A 19,831-nucleotide genomic window follows, 5' to 3' on the forward strand; every position below is an offset into this window, starting at 1 on the left:
TGAATAAGGCACATGGCTTTTGGAACTGGAAATGGCTAGAAAGTTTAAGAATATGTTCATCCAAGCACTACAGTCTTAATAGGGATAAGGGCTGTCGCATTCATCCACTCTTTGAAGCCCTTATCCTACAAAGAGACGAACGGTTTAGAGTAGCCCATCCACTTTCCGGTTCCAATGCACAAGAAGTGAACCGTGCCCAGATGCCATAGTTCATGCCGCAGACCTGCTGAGATGTATGTGGTACATATAGATTGTCAGTCATCCTACAACTACTATAGCTGATGAAGGCGGCCGCTGCTACCAACAGCTCCTGTGTTAGTGGTTCTAGTGATTTTAACAACTTTTATCGCTTTTAATTTTATATATTTTATTGTATTTTATTCGTGTTATACATTTATTTTGTTTTGTTTTAATATTTTAATATACAGTTATACAATCATCAGTACGCATGTATTTTATTTTATATTATCATAATAAAGACGTTTTACAGATTCGAGTCAGTGTTATTTAGTAGCATTGCAGATGAATTAAATGATGAATTGATTCATACATGGCAAGAATGCTGGAACAGTTATGGTATGGGAGGAGAGACATGTTCCTTCTTGCCTCTACTGACATCAGTCCATTATAATAGGCCCGGCAACCCAAAGGTCGCGGGTTCGATTCCCGCCTCGGGCTTGGATCAAAGTACTGCAAAAACCTTGGGAGGTGCAATATGGCCACAGAAGCCGATGCGCCAACAACTACCAAATCAAAAATCAAATCACCATTATAATAGAAAATCCTGGTTTCAGTTTGGAATGCACAACTGTTTCTTAGTGACTGATTATGTACCCTGGAGTTTGCATTTGATGAGAGGTGCCCTTGTGGAGAACTTCAGTCTTGCATTCATGTTATGCTGTACTGTAACCATTACATGGATCTTAGAGTTCATTCTAACTGTGAACTACAATTAGGAAAATTGTAGTTCACAGTTAGAAAAAACTCCTATGAAAATGGGAGTATGATGCTTATTGTCGTGTAGTGTTATACTCCCATTTTCATCCTAATTGTAGTTCACAGTTAGAATGAACTCTAAGATTCTAGGACAGAAGTTCAACAAACAATTGTTAATTGCGAGTCATATTTAAAATTTATAATACAGACAAGCTAACATCATAAAATATAGGTAGATTTGCTTTAAAGAATCTGTTATTTAAACTTTAATTCATATAACTATACATTAAGGAACTTTTTAAAGTTCTATCTGTTATCTTGCAGAATTGCTAACCAGCAGCTTTTGTTTTATTAGAATAATAAAGTACAACAGAATATCTGTTTTATTAGACATTACACAATTCCTAGACTTAATCTCTACTCTATTCTGCCAAAAGCTAAAGCTGCAACAGAATTTTTTTATTTCTTATTTACCATCTCATAATGGGGGATTTTAATTTTCCAGATGATGACTGGAATTTTATGGGTTGGTTGCTCACACACTAGCAAGATTTTTATGGATTTCTTGGATGATTGTTTTCTAACCAGCATGTTAGTGAGGCAACAAGGGAAAGCATTTATTTGGTTATCAGCAGAGATTCTTCATGCATTAATAATCTGCAGGTAAAAGACCCACTGGGTGGCAGCAATCAGTGTACTAACGTGGAATTTAATTAAAGACATAAATACTGTCAAGGGTAAAGGCTTTTTGCTTTCATAAGGGTGATGCAGAGGTATCAGATAGTTTTTAAATTGTGCGCAGTGGGACCAACTGATGATGTTACCAACAGCAAAATATAAATGGGAAGTAATCAAAGAAGCTACTAGGCTTTTCGTACCAACAAAGAAATAGTGTTCAAGGCTTAGACTTAAATGGATGTCAGACAAACTATTGAGATATGTGGCAGAGAAGAAATATGCATGGGTTGCATATAAATTATCAATTGTGCAGGAAAATAATACATTACAATATATAGAGATAAAATTGGGACTTAAGAAACCAAACCTAGTAGAAGGGAAAACTTCTTATCTGGGTTCTACTTATAATTATGATGAAAAACAACCAAGAAATTAAAATAAATTGAATCAGACTGAATTGTTAAACATTTATTATATGTCATCATACTTTCTGAAATATTTGGGTATAAAAATCCATATAGTTGTGAAAGATATATTTATAATGCAGATATAACAGTATGAAAGAAATTACACTCACTACATTTTTTAAATGATAATTTAATTCAGGTAAAGATAACTCATTAAAGACTCCTGATTTTATAGTTATTTTATCGTTTTGAGATTTAATAATTTTTTTGAAATAGATATTCTATATCTCGGAGAACTACGGTTTTTGCCGTAAATAAATCTCGTGCTAGACTTCGGTTATCAAAATGTGTATCTTTTTTTCGTTCTGCAGCAAACAGTGTGATAAATTAAAATGGTAAATTTCCATATAAAGTAATTTTTCTACCTTATGCTATATTACCACTGAAAAAATAATTCAGTGTTAAATGTAGTATAGTATTTTGTCTATGCTGTAGACAGTATTTTGATACACAGTTAGTCTTTAAAAATTTTTAATCTCAGTAAAACTTCTATTTTATTTATAGATTCTTCTTATCAGCAGTGGCTATGCAGTGGAATTTGATGAGGTATTAGTGGATTTGGGAAATTCTATTCTTCCTGATATTCAGGTTGACTCCTCTCATGAATATGTATATGTGTCTAGCTCAGTTAAGGTATTAAAAAAATCAAATGTTTTTATTGATTTATAACTTATTTCATTTAAAGTAGATAATTCAGTTATTTTTTTTTAATAAGAAGAATTTTTGCATTAAGTTTTATTTTTGACCAATGTCTTATTTATTTATTTTGAGTCTGAGTCTCAGATAAGACACCAATAGACTCGCAGGTCATGTGATAATCAAATAGTAAATTTTACTGTTTGATTATCACATGTTCAAGTTACGTTCGTAACTTGCCGCCATTGTTATACGATACGGCATACTGTAATGTTTAACATAAAACTAAATAGTGAAATACGTAGCAGTGTATTAGAAATCTGTTAGATTAGTATTATCAATAAAATTTATTAATCTTATTAAATTTCATTGTTAATTAAATTATACTTAAACGGAATCATGACCCAGACTAGAGCAGTAAAGCAGTGTTCACAGAATAGCCAGAGTGCTGTGGCTCACGGAAGAACAGAAGGGGTGATTCTCCCACGTATCACAGTCTAAAACAAGGCTCAAAATGTGAAATGTTTGCAGGCCTGTCTAGAACAGGACATGATCTGGCCAAGAAGGATGTCTGACTATAAAGAAATTAGGTGGCAACCCAGCGTTCTGATGGGAGTCTATGAGAGTTTGAGGTGGAGAGTAAATGCCCTCGAAGAAATTATTATGAGGGGCCCCATCAAGCTCTCAGCTGTCCAACTCAGCTCATGGGGTAGAATTTTTTTTCAGCTTGGTCTGTGCTTGCTAACAGGAGAGACTGCTTCTACAGGGATGGGATACACTTAAATAGAAACGGTGCAAGAATATTTGCTGATGCTATAAAGGCAGTGTTAGGTGGGTTGGAAAACTGCTAGTATGGGGGGGGGATTCACAGACTAAAAGATTATCAGTAGCCGCAGGCAAAAGTGCAAGTGATTCTTGCACTGCTTCTGTTGTAATGAGCAGCAGCCTAGAGAGCAAGTTGCTGGGGATTTCAAGAGCTGCTGGGAGTTATCATGGAACAAGTAAATACATGTGCTGTGTTGGGGTAACTAAGAGTAAGAACAAGTGCATGTATATTTGCAAGTACACTAATGCTAGAATATTTGTAAAATAATAAGAGAAGTTTACCTCAATATAATATATGCTGGAGAGTATCATACGTCCGTATGATACTCTCCAGCAATTAAAACGAAAAAATCGAAAATCTTACATTACAGTAAAAAATAAATGAATTAAAAATCAATTAAACACAATTTAAATTAATTAAGAGAAATTTAGCGAAAAATTGCAAAAACGATTTTCCATCCTGAAGCTGACAACGCTTTTTGACGGTATGTTGTGATCACAAAGTGTTGTCAGCTTCAGGAAGGAAAATCTAGAAGGAATTGCAATTTTTTCGTTAAATTTCTTTTAATTAATTTAATTTTTAATTGTGTTAGATTATTATTATTTTTTTAATTGTGTTAGATTGATTTTTTTTTAATTGTGTTAGATTGATTTTTTTAATTGTATTCAATTGTTTTTTAATTATTTTTTTATTTTTTACTGTAATGTAAGATTTTCGATTTTTTTTTTTTTTTCATTTTAATTGCTGGGGAGTATCATACGGAAGTGTTCTACATATTATATTGAGGTAAACTTCTCTTATTATTTAGCATCCAGTTCCAATATTATTTAGCAACCAGTTCCAATAGCATCCAATATTGATATCAACATAGAACATATTGAGCATTACAGCTCTGGTTCATACTAACTATGGCCTGACGTAGCCGAGTGGTCAGGAGCGAGAGTTCATAGCACGCGTTCCTTGAGTGGACCGGGGTTCAAGCCCGTGACTACTAAATACAATAAATATTTGTATTGACAATTTATTGTAAACTCTACTGACTTGGTTGTCGTGCCGGAGTATAAACAGAAATTCATACTAACTAATGCTAGAAGTATAGTAAATAAAATTGATGAATTTCAAGTGCTGATCCAGACATCAAAGGCAGATATTGTTGGGATATCAAAGACATGGTGTCACACAGATATAAGTAGTGCAGAATTGGAAATTGGAGAGTACAATGTGTACAGAAAGGACAGACAGGATAGAAAGGGAGAAGGGGTTATGCTGTTAGTCAAGAAATGCATAAAATCTAAGGAAGTGCATCCAGTTGACATGGGTGGACAGTGCAATATTGAGTCTGTTTGGTAGGACATAAACACTGGGAAAGAGAAAATGAGAGTAGGAGTATGTTATAGGCCTAATGACGCTGATCTTTGGCAAAGGACGCAAAGAAAAACAGCAAAGAGTTCTTTACTTATGAATCAGATTGGTCCACTTAACATAGATGGTTCGACTATTGATGATCCTGCTCAAGTAGCTGATAAACTGAATAAGCATTTTGCATCTACATTCACAAATGAGGAGTTATTCAAGGAGGGGAATGCCAGAAGTTTATCAAACTCTAACAGGGAGATAAGTGATTTTGTGATAACTGAGAGCAAAGTAGAGGAGAAATTGTTGAAGTTAAACATAAAAAAGGCACCTGAGGCAGATGGAATCTATCCACTTATAATGGAGGCAGCAAGGGAAATAAGCAAACCCGTAGCCCTAAAGCCTTATGAGAGCATCCTTAGAGTCAGGGGAGGTCCCCATGGACTGAGGATGTGCAAATGTATACCCAATTCACAAAGGGGGTTCAAAGGGTGACACAAATAATTATAGACCTCTTAGATTAACTTCTGTTCTGGGGAAAATAATGGAGTCACTGGTTAAAGAGGTGATACAGGATCACCTAGACAAGACAGCAGCAATAGTTCAGACACAGCGTGGGTTTGTTAAGTGGAAGTCTTATCTGACTAATTTTATTGGATACTATGATGTGGTCACAAAGGAACTGGATGCTAAAAATAATTTTGATATCATATACTTAGATTTCAAGAAAGCTTTTGACACTATTGTACATGGAAGACTGCCTTACAAATTGGAGCGGTATGACATTAAGGGCACGTCACTGCAATGGATAAAGGGATGGTTGAGTGGGTGACAGCAGACAGTGGTAATAAATGGTCACTTCTCTACATGGACTAATGTTATTAGCGGGTTTGGTGCTGGGCCCATTGTTGTTTTGTGTATTTATCAATGATATTGATGAAGGTATATCAGGCTTAATGTCCAAGTTTGCAGATGATACAAAGGTTGGCAGGGTTGTTAATGGCAGTAAAGACAGTATGCTACTGCAACAGGATCTAGAAAAGTTAGGCAGAGAAGTGGCAACTGAAGTTTAACATTGACAAATGCAAAGTACTGCATATGAGTAGCAGTAAGCCAAGAGAAACGAAACCAACTCTGTGGTACTACACTCAGTGAGGTTGGAGAATGAAAAAGACCTGAGTGTAATTGTGCAGTCAGATATGAAGTTCTCTGAGTACTGCAGACAGGCTGCCAGATCAGGTCATGAAGTTTTGTCAATGATATATAGGAATTTTGTCAGCAGAGACAAGGAGGTGATTATCCCTTTGTATAAGGCAATGGTCAGGCGACACCTTGAGTACTGTATACAGGTCTGGAGGCCTCATTTTAGGAAGGATGTAGAGCTGCTAGAACAAGTACAGAGAATGGTAACAAGATTGGTGACAGGAACAAAGGGATGTGCTTATGAAGAAAGACTTGAGTTCTGCAAGTTACAGCATCGGGAGACTAGGCACCTGCAAGGTAATCTGATTGAGGTGTATAAGGCCTTGAATGGTTTGAGCAGGCTCAGTGCTGACAGGATACTTCCACTTGCTCAGACTAAGAACCTGAGGGGGCATAGATTCAAATTGAGGAAAGACAGTTGTAGAATAATGTGCAGAAGTTTACCTTTAGTCAGCAGGTAGTTGATTGCTGGAACAGACTTCCATCTATTGTTGTGGAAGTTGATAGCTTAAATAAATTTATAGCTGAACTAGACAAATGTTTGGAGTGACTGGACAGGTGAAATGGAAAGGGTGTTTTTTTTTTTTTTTTTCTGGCTGATGCTGTATAAGCTTGCTTTCTTGCATCATATGCCTCAACTAATGTTAATGCTAAATATGTGGTTATACTAATACAAAACTTTTCATTTAGGCCATTTATATTGGCTATGCATTAAAACCTCTCTTTGTGTATTTGTCATATGAGCAGTTATGACACTCACTTTTAGAAACACACAACCAAAGCCAGTTCTATAAGGTTGGTGTTATGTGAAAAACCAACAAACCTAGGGACCAAAACCATTGCCGTCTAGGTGGTTTTGGGTAAATGTCATGCTGTGAAGACAAGAGGGAAGCTGTGGGTTAATTGGCTTCTTTTTTACTAAAAGGATTAAATTTTCAAAGGATGGACAGTTTTTTTTTATTAGATTTAAGTTTAATTTTAATTAATATTATTTTCTTTCTGATCCGAACACTATTAGAAATTTAAGTTGACTGCATATTTAGGCTCTGCTTGCAAAGCAATAGTTTCCAAGTGCTTTTTTTTTTTTTTTTTTTTTTTTTCAGTGTGAGTACTAGCTTTCATTATTTTCTCTTCATTTGCAATGTTACTGGGCAGTAAATCCTACCTCCCAGGGCTAAAAGGAACAATGAATTGTAACGCATGTGTACTACTGGTGCCACTGGTACTCTCAATATAGTGATATGTGTTAGATTGTTGCTAACATATATATTCCTTGTCAACACATACCATAAGCAAACTCTGTCCTTTCATCATGAAGAGATGTCTAGAAAATACAATAAGATCACCAAAAAATGGCAAAACAACTTCTGCAATTTCTTAACTATTTCTTCTTCGGTATCATTTTATAGATCCCACTCTTACTGCTGCTTTTTGAGGCGTTCAATGTTATGCAGAGTAACTTTAATTGGGGATCTGTGTATGGAGGACAATTTCAGTAATAGCTCAGAACAGAGGCAATTGCAAGGTTATGGTGAATGTGGCTTTTAACTCCAAATGGAGTTAAAAGAAAAGCCCCAGAAAATTTAGAATTTGTTTAAAAATATCACCACAGTTGCTTTTATCTAATTAAATCACATTAAAAGCTAGAAGCTTTACTATAATACATTAGTCATTATTTTATTTTTACTTTAGTAGTTATTTTTTTTTTATTTTAGGAGGCATAAATTCAAGTTGAGGAAGGATGGTTGCAGGATAGATGTGTGGAAGTTTGTCTTCAGCCAGCAGGTGGTTGATTGTTGGAATAGGCTTCTGTCTGTTGTGGAAGTGGATGGGTTCAATAAATTCAAGAGAGAGTGAACTGTTTTTTTTTTTTTTTTTTTTTTTTTGCTATATAAGCTTGCTTTCTTGCATCATTTGCCAATTAAACCCCAGGGGCACACATCTGGTGAGTATGGGCTTGGCACACCCATGGTCCTGAGCTGGATATCATTAGCATTAGTAGAGGCATATGATGCAAGAAAGCAAGCTTATGCAGCATCAGCCAAAAAAAAAAAAAAAAAAAAAAAACCACTCCCATTTCACCACTTCATTCGTTCGAAATACATGTCCAGCTCAGCCTTAAATTTATTTAGGGTATCAACTTCCACAACAAGGGTTGGAAGTCTGTTCCACCAACCAACTACCCGCTAGCTAAAGGGAAAACTTCTGCACATCTATCCTACATCTGTCTTTCCTCAATTTGAATTTATGCCCTCTCAGGTAATTATTCTGAGCAAAAGGAAGAATCCCATGCCTAGTCTCCAGACACTGTAATTTTCAAAACTTAAGCCTTTCTTCGTAAGAGCAACCCTTTATTACATTCACTAATCTTGTTGCCCTTCTCTGTACTCGTTCCAGCAGCTCTACATCCTTCTTGAAATGAGGCCTCCAGACCTGTATACAGTACTCAAGGTGGGCCTAACCATTGCCTTATACAAGGGAATAATCACCACCTTATCCGTGCTAGAAAAATTCCTGTATATCATTGATAAGACACCATGAGCTACTCTTCCAGCCCGTCTGCACAGCTCAGAGAACTTCATATCTGCCTGCACAATTACCCCCAGGTCCTTTTCATTCTCTATCACTGTCAGTGTAGTACCACAGAGTTGATACGTTGATCTGGGGTTGCTGTTTCCCATATGTAGTACTTTACATTTGTCAATGTTAAACTTCATTTGCCACCTCTCAGCCCATCTACTCAACCTTTCCAGGTCCTGTTGCAGCAGCATAGCGTCAGTAGCGTCCTTAACAACCCTGCCAATCTTTGTATCCTCTGCAAACTTAGACATTAAGCTTGATATACCATCATCGATATTATTTATAAATACAGAAAACAACAATGTACCCAACACTGAACCCTGAGGAACTCCACTAATAACATTAGTCCACGATGAGCAGGGTCCATCAATTACCACTCTCTGTCTTCTGCCACTCAACCATGCCATTATCCATAGCAACAATTTGCCACCAATGCCACACTGCTCCAATTTGTGCAGCAGTCTTCCATGTGCAACAGTATCAAAAGCCTTTCTAAGATCCAAATATATAATATCAAAGTTATTTCCTGCATCCAATTCTTTTGTGACTACATCATAGTATCCAATCAAATTGGTCAGGCAAGACCTTCCCATAACGCAACCATGCTGTGTCTGAGCTATAACTGAATTCTTGTCAAGATGATCCTGCAGTGCTTCCATTAATGTTCCTGGAACAGAAGTTAAACTCACAGGTCTATAATTACTTGTGTCAGCCTGTGATCCTCCTTTGTGAATTGGGGTTACATTTGCACATCTCCAATCTGTCGGTACCTCCCCTGAGTCCAAGGAAGCTCTCATAATTATGGCTAACGGATTGCTTACTTCCTTTCTGCCTCCTTTAATATAACTGGATAGATCCCATCCACCCCGGGTGCCTTTCTTGTATTTATCTTCAACAATTTCTCCTCCACTTTACTCTCAATTATTACAAGATCATCTAGCTCACTGCCAGTGTTTACTTCAACTATGGCATTCCCCTTCCTGAATAACTCCTCATGTGTGAATGTAGATGCAAAATATTGATTTAGTTTGTTAGCTACCTGAGAAGGATCATGAACAGTTGAACCATCGATATCAAGTGGACCAATCTGATTCATCCCCTTCCTTCTAGAGTTTACATAAGTAAAGAACTTCTTGCTGTTTTTCTTTGCATCCCTTGCCAAAGATTTCTCGTAATCTGCCTTTGCCTGCCTAACTTCCTTTGTAACTTGGTTACAGATCAACTTATATCTATCATAGGCTTCTGTGTCACATGTTAATTTATATGTATCCCATGCATTTTTCTTCTCTGCCATATGTCTCATTAGTTCATCTGACCTCCATTTAGGCCTGAACCTTGAACAATATTTCTTAGTTGGTATGTAAAGCCTAGTAGCTTCCAAGATAAGTTCTTTGAATGCTTACCATGTTGAGTTTGCTGTTGGTAACATCATCAGTTGGTCCCACTGTATAGAATTTAAATACTGTCTCAGACCATCGTAGTCGCCTTTACGAAAGCAATAGCCCTTCCCTTTACCCCTGATGGTAGTTACCTGCTTGAGTAAATCCCACTTCAGTACACTGTGATCACTGCCACCTAGTGGTTCCTGTATCTGCAGATTCTTAATGCATGAAGAATCACTACTGATAATCAAATTAAAAGTATTGCTCCCTCTAGTTGCTTCCCGAACATGCTGATTTAGAAAACAATCATCCAATAAATCTACAAAGTCCTTGCTAGTGTGTGAGCGACCAACCCACAACTTCCAGTCAATATCTGGGAAATTAAAATCCGCGATTATAAGACTCTTTGATTTACTGGCCCACTCTATTTCCCTGTACAGTTTCTTATTATACTCATCAGAGTCATTAGGCCTATAGCACACTCCTACTCTCAATTTTGATCTCCCAATGCTTATGTCACACCAAACTGACTCGACACTGCACTGTCCAGCGATGTCGACTGGCTTCACTTCCTTGGATTTTGTGTGTCTTAACTAATAGCATAACCCCCTCCTTCCTTCCTATCCTGTCTATCCTTTCTGTAGACGTTGAACTCCCCAAATTCCAGTTCTGCATCCCTTATATCTGTGTGACACCACGTCTCTAATATCCCAACAATGTCCGCCTTTGATGCTTTGAGCAATACCTCAAATTCCTCAGATTTATTTACCAAACTCCTAGCATTGGTGTACACGCAAGTATACATGCACCTGTTCTTTTTCTTAGCTACCCTAACACAACCCATGTGTTTACTTGTACCCCAATGACTCCCAGCAGTCTCTGAAATATCCTACATCTTATTTTCCAAGCTGCTGCTCATTCCAATAGAAACAGTGCAAGAATCACTTTCACCTCTGCCAGTGGCTACTGTTAATCTATTAGTCCTTGTATCCCCCCCCCCCAATCTAGCAGTTTTCTGAACCACCTAACACTGCCTCGATAGCATCAGCAAACATTCTTGCACCCTTTCTATTTAAGTGTATCCCATCCCTGTAGAAGCAGTCTCTCCTGTTAACAAGTAGAGACCAGGCTGAAAAAAATTCTACCCCTTGAGCCTTGCACAATCTTTCCAGGGCCGAATTGATCAACAGGGCTCTCATCATATACTCCCTCCTATCGTTTCTGGGCAGAATTGCAGACACTTTCAAATTCAACCCTAATTCACGGCTTTTTTTCAACAGTGACCTGTACTTATTAAGTAATTTCGCCGGTCTCCTACATCTTTAACCATTGCCTCTATTAATTTTCCTGGAACAGAAGTTAAACTCACAGGTCTATAATTACTTGTGTCAGCCTTTGATCCTCCTTTGTGAATTGGAGTCACATTTGCACATCTCCAGTCTATAGGTACCTCCCCTGAGTCCAAAGAAGCTCTCATAATTATGGCTAAGGGTTTGCTTACTTCCTTTGCTGCCTCCTTTAATATAACTGGATAGATCCCATCCACCCCGGGTGCCTTTTTTATGTTTATCCTCAACAATTTCTTCTCCACTTTCCTCTCCGTAATTACAAAATCATCTAGCTCACTGCCAGAGTTTACTTCACCTCTGGAATTCCCCTTCCTGAATAACTCATGTGTGAATGTAGATGCAAAATACTTGTTTAGTTTGTTAGCCACCTGAGCAGGATCCTCAACTGTTGAACCATCAATATCCAGTGGACCAATCTGATTCATCCCTTTCCTTCTAGAGTTTACAGAGGTAAAGAACTCTTTACTGTTTTTCTTTGCATCCTTTGTCAAGGGGTTTCTCATAATCTGCCTTTTCCTGCCTAATCTCCTTTGTGACTTGGTTACAGACCAAGTGTGACTTTGTGACTTGGCTACAGACAATGTAATAATTTCTTTTTTTTTTTTTGAAGAAACTAAAAAGTTCACATTTTGGTCATTTTCCATTGCACCTTGGTTACTTTCACTCTCAATAACTTTGGTCATTTGCCATTTTGCCTTGGTTATTTTCACCCTCAATAACTTCTAAACTATGATAGATAGACATAAACAGTAAGTGATAAAATTGTTCAGTAGGAAACATAGTTTGTACATCTATTATATCTACACAATTATTTCCTCAACTTGATCCAACAAGATCATTCAGTAATAATAAAAATGATAAACCTGACTGTGATCATATCCAAATTAAAAACTATAAAGAGAGCCGAGTCAACAGGAACGTCCAATTTTCCTTCTCATATGTTCCTTAATAAATCTTCAGTTAATTATCCCCATTTCTGATTCAGAAATGTTTAGAAAATGCAGCAGGACTACCCAAAAATAAAACATCTGTAATCAGGAGATGATAGCGCAGATGTTTCAAAAACAGTTTTGATGTAGCTCTTATGGTTCCTAAGTAATAGTGATGCAAATTTGAGAGAGTTGAAAAATTCGAGCATTTTCAAGTTTGTTTTCGCAATATCTTGAAAACTATAAATGTTAGACAAAAATAGTAAGCAACAAAATTAAGAAATCAATCTTATCTTTTAATTTTGAAGTTTGTTCATTTAAGCTCAATAAACTCCATCTTTATCCATATAACAAGGATTAAGCAAAGTTGGGAAAGAAAAGACAGTCTTCCCTTTATTTTTCTTATTAGCTAATTCAACTGACCTACCACTGTTTAGGTATTCCTGGCATTACTCCTGCCTCCCCTTTAACAGAGCAAGCAACCTTAATGGAAAATCAACCTTCAGGGCCAAAAGGAACGTAGTGACATTGACATTGAATTATTTCCTCAACTTGATCCAACAAGATCATTCACTAATAATAAAAATGATAATCCTGACTGTGATCATATCCAAATTAAAAACTATAAAGAGAGCCGAGTCAACAGGAACGTCCAATTTTCCTTCTCATATGTTCCTTAATAAATCTTCAGTTAATTATCCCCATTTCTGATTCAGAAATGTTTAGAAAATGCAGCAGGACTACCCAAAAATAAAACATCTGTAATCAGGAGATGATAGCGCAGATGTTTCATAAACGTTGACAGTTTCATGAGTGATTTCGAATGCTCTCAAGACATTCAGAATTGCTCATGAAATTGTCAAATTTCGATGGAATATCTATTAGAGTCACACCCCGTGCCACTCTGTATTCTACCAAAGGAATTATAGCAGAATGTGACCTATGGAATGTCGCTGAGCTCTTGTACTATTCCCAATGAGGAAGTGGTACGAGAACTGAAAGATCAAAATGTCATGCAGGTAAAAAAAGAATCCTAATTTGAAAATATGCATAATTAGTGCTTAAATATAATATTATATTGACTTTCAGCACATAAAAGCTACCATGAAAAATTAAAGTTGGATACTTAAATTGCTACATGTCCATATATACCAAATCCTATTAGGTGCACTATAACTGCCAGAAATATGGACACTCTCAGGTAATATGTAGAGGATCCATGATACGCCCAAATTATGGATCAACAGAATGTACTTATGGTGATTACACTCTGACCTACTTCTCTTGTCCAAACTATAAAAGAGACTCATTGGTCTACTCAAAGAATTGCAAGCTATGGAAAATAGGGAAAAAATACAAAACAGAAAAATAGAGTAACCTACCAGGAAGCAAAAAAAGCATATTATGCAGTTTACCAAAATGCACCTGTGCACAAACTTTCCACTCAATAGCTACTCAGAACAATATATTAATTTCCTTCAATACTTCCTTGTGCAGAATGGGTTGTGGATGCTGGTGGACAGAAGTAAAAAAAACCTTGTAGTAAACAAAGGAAAAAACACACCAATCACAGTCCCACCTGATACACCTATAAATGTTTAAGGAGCAGGCAGACAAAGCAGAACCATTAGACATTAGTATGAAGAAAAATCCTTCCGCGTGGCTGCTGAAGACAAAACTAATACAAATGAACTAGTTTTAGATCAGAAGAAGATATGATTTTTTTAGACTGGTTTTAGATCAAAAGAAGATATGAATTTTTTAGACTAGTTTTAGATGCAGAAGATTTGAATGCAGAATGTCCATTTGTGAGATTTTTGACGAGGTCAAAATGCAACCCACAAAAACCAATAATGCAGCACATATTCCAGTGGAATTCTAGATGCATGCATGCATGCAAATTTTGATGGCCTATATGATCTCATCAATTGATACAATCTGGCAGCTGTTGTTTGCAAGAAACCAATTTAACTCCACAGTAGCAAAGAACTCCAAACCAAAGAACTCCCCAACAAAGAACTTTACTATATATGGAAAAGGCTGAAACTCTATACATAATCCCTTGATGTAGGCACCTGTATGTGGTGAGGTGACCTCCTAGTGATGCTGCGGGACTTCCAGTTTAGCACCGCTATGATCCATAACCTGGTTCCAGGGTTACATCATTAGAATGCAGAATATGTATCTGTGTGCTGCACCCCATGGAAACTCAGAAAGAGGGATACTAGCTGGTGGGTGGGTGAGGGGAGCCCAGCTCTAATACATCACTTTTGGCCCAGCTTCAACAAGACTGGAGATTTGACAATTTGACAACTGGGATCAGTGCATGGTTTTTAATGCTAGGGTCAACTGCATTCCAATAGGTCTCCTTCCCTTTGGTCCTGGGGCATAGTAAAGACTTATTAGAAGTGTGGATATGATGCTCTAAGCAAATTTGGTCTCCCATTCACATACACAGTACCTGCTAGTTTTTGAATGATAATCTGCTCATAGGGCTCCATGATTGGAGTAAATGTATGAGGTACGTAGGGCATAAAAAATCTTATTTTACTAGTATGAGGTATTTACATCCTTCTCCTTTTTCTGGGGTCCCAACAAGGTCCTACCTAATCAATTAGATGATGAAGACAACCCTTGCAAAAAAAAAAAAAAAAAAAACTAAGGATATACCATCATTAATGAAACCCCTTTTTCTCAGTCTCCATTCTGCCAGAGAGCATGAAGTTGAGAAAATGCTACCCTTCATTTAGAAAGGTTAGTAGGATTTTCAAAATCTGTGAAAAGAAAGGCTTCTTTCTGGAGACATTTTAGTTCAAACTTTGCCGGACATGTATCCAAAACATGTCTGGCAAATCCTGAGAGCCACATTGATGGGGGGGGGGGAAATACCTATCTCTGTAATCCCACATAAAATCCTGAACTCTTCACATGGTGTCATATCAGAGTGGAATCGTATTCATCTCTGAAGAAGAGATCTGCTCTGAATTGAAAGATCAAGGAGTGATAGCTGTCAAGCAAATATCAATGTAAACTCCTGCTCGAGATTCCCGAGCTACTTAAACTGCCCAGATCTACATTCCAAATCCATTGAGGTGCTTTAAGTTCCAAAAGTATGGCTACCCACAAACAGCATGTCATGATAATCCTGCCTGTGCTCAGTGTGGTGCCAAAGATGTACGAGAGCAAGGAATGTTCAGCTTCAAAGGCAAATTTGTACAAATTGCCAAGAGAGCACACTGCACATTCTTGAGCATGTCAGCAGTGGAAGGAAGAAAAAGAAATTCAAAAACTGAAAACAGAACTGAACATTTCCTATCAAGAGGCCAGGAAACACTTTCGGAAGATAAATAGTGGCAGGCCCTCTTATACCCAGAAAGTTTCTGGGAAATGTACCATCATGACATCAATGATACACTTCTTATTCTTATGGTACTTACAGCACTTAACTAAGCTCGTAAAAAAACCCTGAAGGACCAATCGACTGTGCCTTCTAATGCTCCACTGATAACAAAAAGTAATAGAGATTAGATTAAAAACAGAAAAACATGGATATCGAGTAAAAGAAGTACCAGACAATTTAGTCTTGGAATTCTTTGCTGAGGAAGAAATGGACACAGGACAGCATCCATACTTCCCCTAAAAAAAGATAAATCCAAGCCTGAAAAAATAGGTCCTCAGCACTTTGGATGCTGTCCAATGATCCACATAGCCCAAAGAATGGCCAGATTCACATAGTGGAATTGCTGTGGATGCCAACAAAATGTTGATATCAAGGTCCTGCTCCATAAGCACAAGCCACTGTGCCTTTGTTTGCAGGAGATATATAAAGACAAATGAAGCCCCTACTTTATGTTAATGTTATCATAATACACAAAGTCAGAATTGGGGATGGTACTTCTCACAGTGCAGTCACCATCTTATTGGGTGGCCATACTCCTTTCACTGAGTAATCCCTCTTACAACTGCCATTGAGGCAGTTGCAGTTTGCCTCTTTGAGGGTTTCTTCTAACAATTTTAGTATATTTTCCACCTGGGATCACTGTTTCCCAGACAAACCTTGATGATCTCATTGCACAATTAACTGCTCCTATTAGCTCCTATTATTCTTTTATTATAGGAATCTTAATGGACATAATACCCTATGGGGTAGTGTAGACACTGATATTAAGGGATGTAAAATAGAGCAAAAATAATGAAATTATTTGATTTTTTAAATTAATGTTATTTATTATTAATAATTTATTTTTAATATTATTTCATGTTAAAAATTTATTAATATTAATTATTGAAATAGAGTGCAAAAATAATGAAACAAAAAAAAAAGAGCTTAAAAATAATGAGCTCTCTCTCCAAAATGTGAGAACGAACAAACACTTGTTTCTATATGCTTACCCATATGTTTACTGCCATTTATCTCTATCTATTCCCCTTCTCTCCTTTTTTTTCTCATGGGAGGGTGAATAAAATCCATATAGGAGTGATCACTTCCTTGTGATATCACCTTTGACTGAAAAAAGACCATGTCATCCAACAAGGATATCTTTGTGGAAGTTTGATAAGACGGAATGGAATGCCTTCAGACATCTGGCACAGTTTGACATCACAAGTCAATCAGGACCCCATTAGTGATGCAGTTATGTACATTATAGAAGGTGCTATCCATGTAGCAGTTGCAATTCCAGAAATGGCTACATGGTTTCTAGTATTTCCAAAACCTTGGTGGAATTCAGAATGCACAGCAGCAGCAAGATATCCCACTACATAAAATTTATCCTTTAAACGTATCAAAGCATCCTATATCTGACGTCAGAGCCAAAGGGAACCTCGGATCCATGTTACTTTCTTATAATCCAGGCTGCTAGCTCAAAAGTAGTCTGGGATAAGATTAAGAAAATGAAGGGAAAATATCCATGTTCTTCAGTGAACCTAGAGAACAGTGGATGTCCAGTTGCAGTTGCAGGGGTCCCCAAACTTTTAGAGAAGTGGGCCACATATGAATTTTTCGAATATTTGGCAGGCCAGAGAAAATTCCTAATTACTGAAAACTACATTCTCTGCATAACTTTAATATTATGCAAAGAAACAAATTTTATACCTACCTATATCTACAGATTCAAAAATAAATCAATGGATATGTAATATAAAATATACCAGTTTGTTTATATCAAATTTTAATTATTACTTATTTATTGTACTAATCACAAAAATACAGTTAGTAATACAACAAAATTATAATTAATGCGATGAATATGATTGTAAAAGTGCGACTAAGTTTTGTAATATTGGGTTTTAAAGTACTAGTTCCAATTCTTAAAAAGTCATGTAAGTGCAAGTCAGTTAGATGTGATCACATTTTTGATTTTATATACAGGCAACCCCCGTATAACACAGTACTTCTATAATATGGTTTCACTTCTAACATGATTGATAAATTGTGGAAATCCTCACAGAGCAAGTTACTTATATAACACAGTTTTGCTCTAACATGGTTAGAGAATTTCGGTAAACCTCTCATAACAGGGTATTTTTGAGCTTTTGTGCAGGGAAAACCCTGCTATTATGTTGGATGTAATTTTTCAATACTTCCACTCTTTTTGAATCCCCGCTATTGACTTGCTAGTCAAAAAAAATTATTGAGAAATCCCTGTATTTATTTTGTTAGGAAAACCCCATATTACATTTTATGCTGTTGAACTTGTGGAAAAATCTAGATTTCAAAGTTTTAGTACTATTGGATAGCACACCAGGCCATCCAAATATTGAAGTTATGTTCCTACCACCACAGTTGTACTAGGTTAATACAACTTCTTTCATTCAGCCATTAGATCAAGGCATTATATCCACCTTTAAAACTCATTACATCAGAAAATCGTTACAATGGATTTTGGAAAAAATTGATCAGCATGGAAACCATTTCTCAATTGTGGACTGTATCAGAATCACAGCTTTATTGCTGAAAAAATTAAAACCATCAGTGTTAAATGCGTGTGGTAAAATGTATGGCCCATGTCAGTTCATTCAGGAAATATGGTTGAACCGGCAGAAAACGGAATTGGTGTGATAGTAGAACTTGCCACGTCGGTAGGATGGGAAGATTTTGATGATGTGCCTACTGAAGCCCTCGTGGGTAGCACAGTTGATAGAATCACCCTCCTTCCCACACCTGGTGGAAAAGACCTGAGTTTGAATCCTGCGATGACAGGAGGGATTTTTATGGGTCTTTTTTACGTTGAGTTAGTTGGTCTCAGGTGTGGGCAGCATGGTTTTTCTCCCAGAAACTCAGGTTTTTTTTGTCCAGCAAAACAGAAAATCAACCTCAGGACACACACGCAATTTATAGACAATATATGCAAAGTAACATGGCCTTAGTCGCCTATGCTCCTAAAAAAATAAAAAAAAGATATGATTACTGAAGACATTCAAGAATTTCTGGTAGAAAAAGAGGCTGGCAAAGCAGATTTAGTGAAAATGGCATCTGAGGTAAAACAAATCAGTTCAGAGGATGGTAGCGCAGATGAAAATTCTAAACTTCCAAATTTTACACTAAAAAAGCATATGGGAAGGCATAAAGTTTGCCGAGCAATTAGAATCTTATTTTTTGAATGTAGATTCTTAAATGAAAGGAGCCCAAAATTCAAAAGAGAGCTTCAAAAATGCTTGGTTCCATACTATGAAATTCGCAAAGATTTATCAAGCAAACAAACCGAGATTACTGATTTTTTAAAGAGAGTAGAAGATACACGAAATCTGGAATGTTGTATTTTTGTTAATGGAATAGTGTATTTCGTTAGCTTTTGGAACATAACTGCCCCATTTTTGTACTTTTTTTTTAGTCATGTATAACACGGTTTCGCACGACACAACATTTTATAGGAATCTAACTATCATTTTATACGAGGGTTACCTGTATTTCATTTTTGAAAAGGTCTGCTCACATATGTAATTCTGAAAATTGATGTAAGCTTTCTTGAAAAATTTTTAATTTTCGGATAATCTGACTCAGATAATGTGGAGTAAAATTGAATAAGATTTTCATTTTTAAATATTATATTCAGTGCTTCATTAGATTGAAGATCTACCAGTTCTAATTGTAAATTCTCATCAACGTCGTTGATGGACACGTCAAATGGATTTTGAAAAAGTTCAAACACTGTTGAATTATTTTTAAAATCATAAATCTATCCGCAAAATTTTCCTGCAACAAACTAATGTTTTGAACAAAATTTTCAGTGGAAAAATTACAACTCTGCATATATTTGGAAAATATGAAAAATTATTATTCTGAAGTAGTTGACTTTTAAATAACTCCAGTTTTGTTTCAAATGCTTTGACATTATAATACAATTCATTGACAAGTTTGTCCCATCCTTGTAGTTTCATATTAAGAAAATTCAGGTGTTCACATATATCTGTTAAAAAGGCAAGGTTCCACAACCATTTGAGATCTGACAGTTCCAGAACAGGTGGTGGTAGTAGTAGTAGTAGCGGCATG

The 19,831-nt window shown here is 36.5% G+C and overlaps 1 protein-coding gene across 1 annotated transcript in view; it reads left to right on the forward strand.

Moving 5' to 3' along the window:
• Positions 1–19,831, forward strand: part of LOC150076249 (plexin-B-like) — a 705,969-nt gene that overhangs the window by 223,199 nt on the left and 462,939 nt on the right. Inside the window, exon 5 of the mRNA XM_090387297.1 lies at positions 2,586–2,714. Within this exon, the coding sequence (XP_090243423.1) occupies positions 2,586–2,714 (129 nt within the window). The remainder of the gene's footprint in view (positions 1–2,585; positions 2,715–19,831) is intronic.

Source organism: Mastigoproctus giganteus, chromosome 13, assembly GCF_048544385.1.
Source record: "Mastigoproctus giganteus isolate SK-2022 chromosome 13, ASM4854438v1, whole genome shotgun sequence".
NCBI lineage: Eukaryota > Metazoa > Arthropoda > Arachnida > Uropygi > Thelyphonidae > Mastigoproctus > Mastigoproctus giganteus.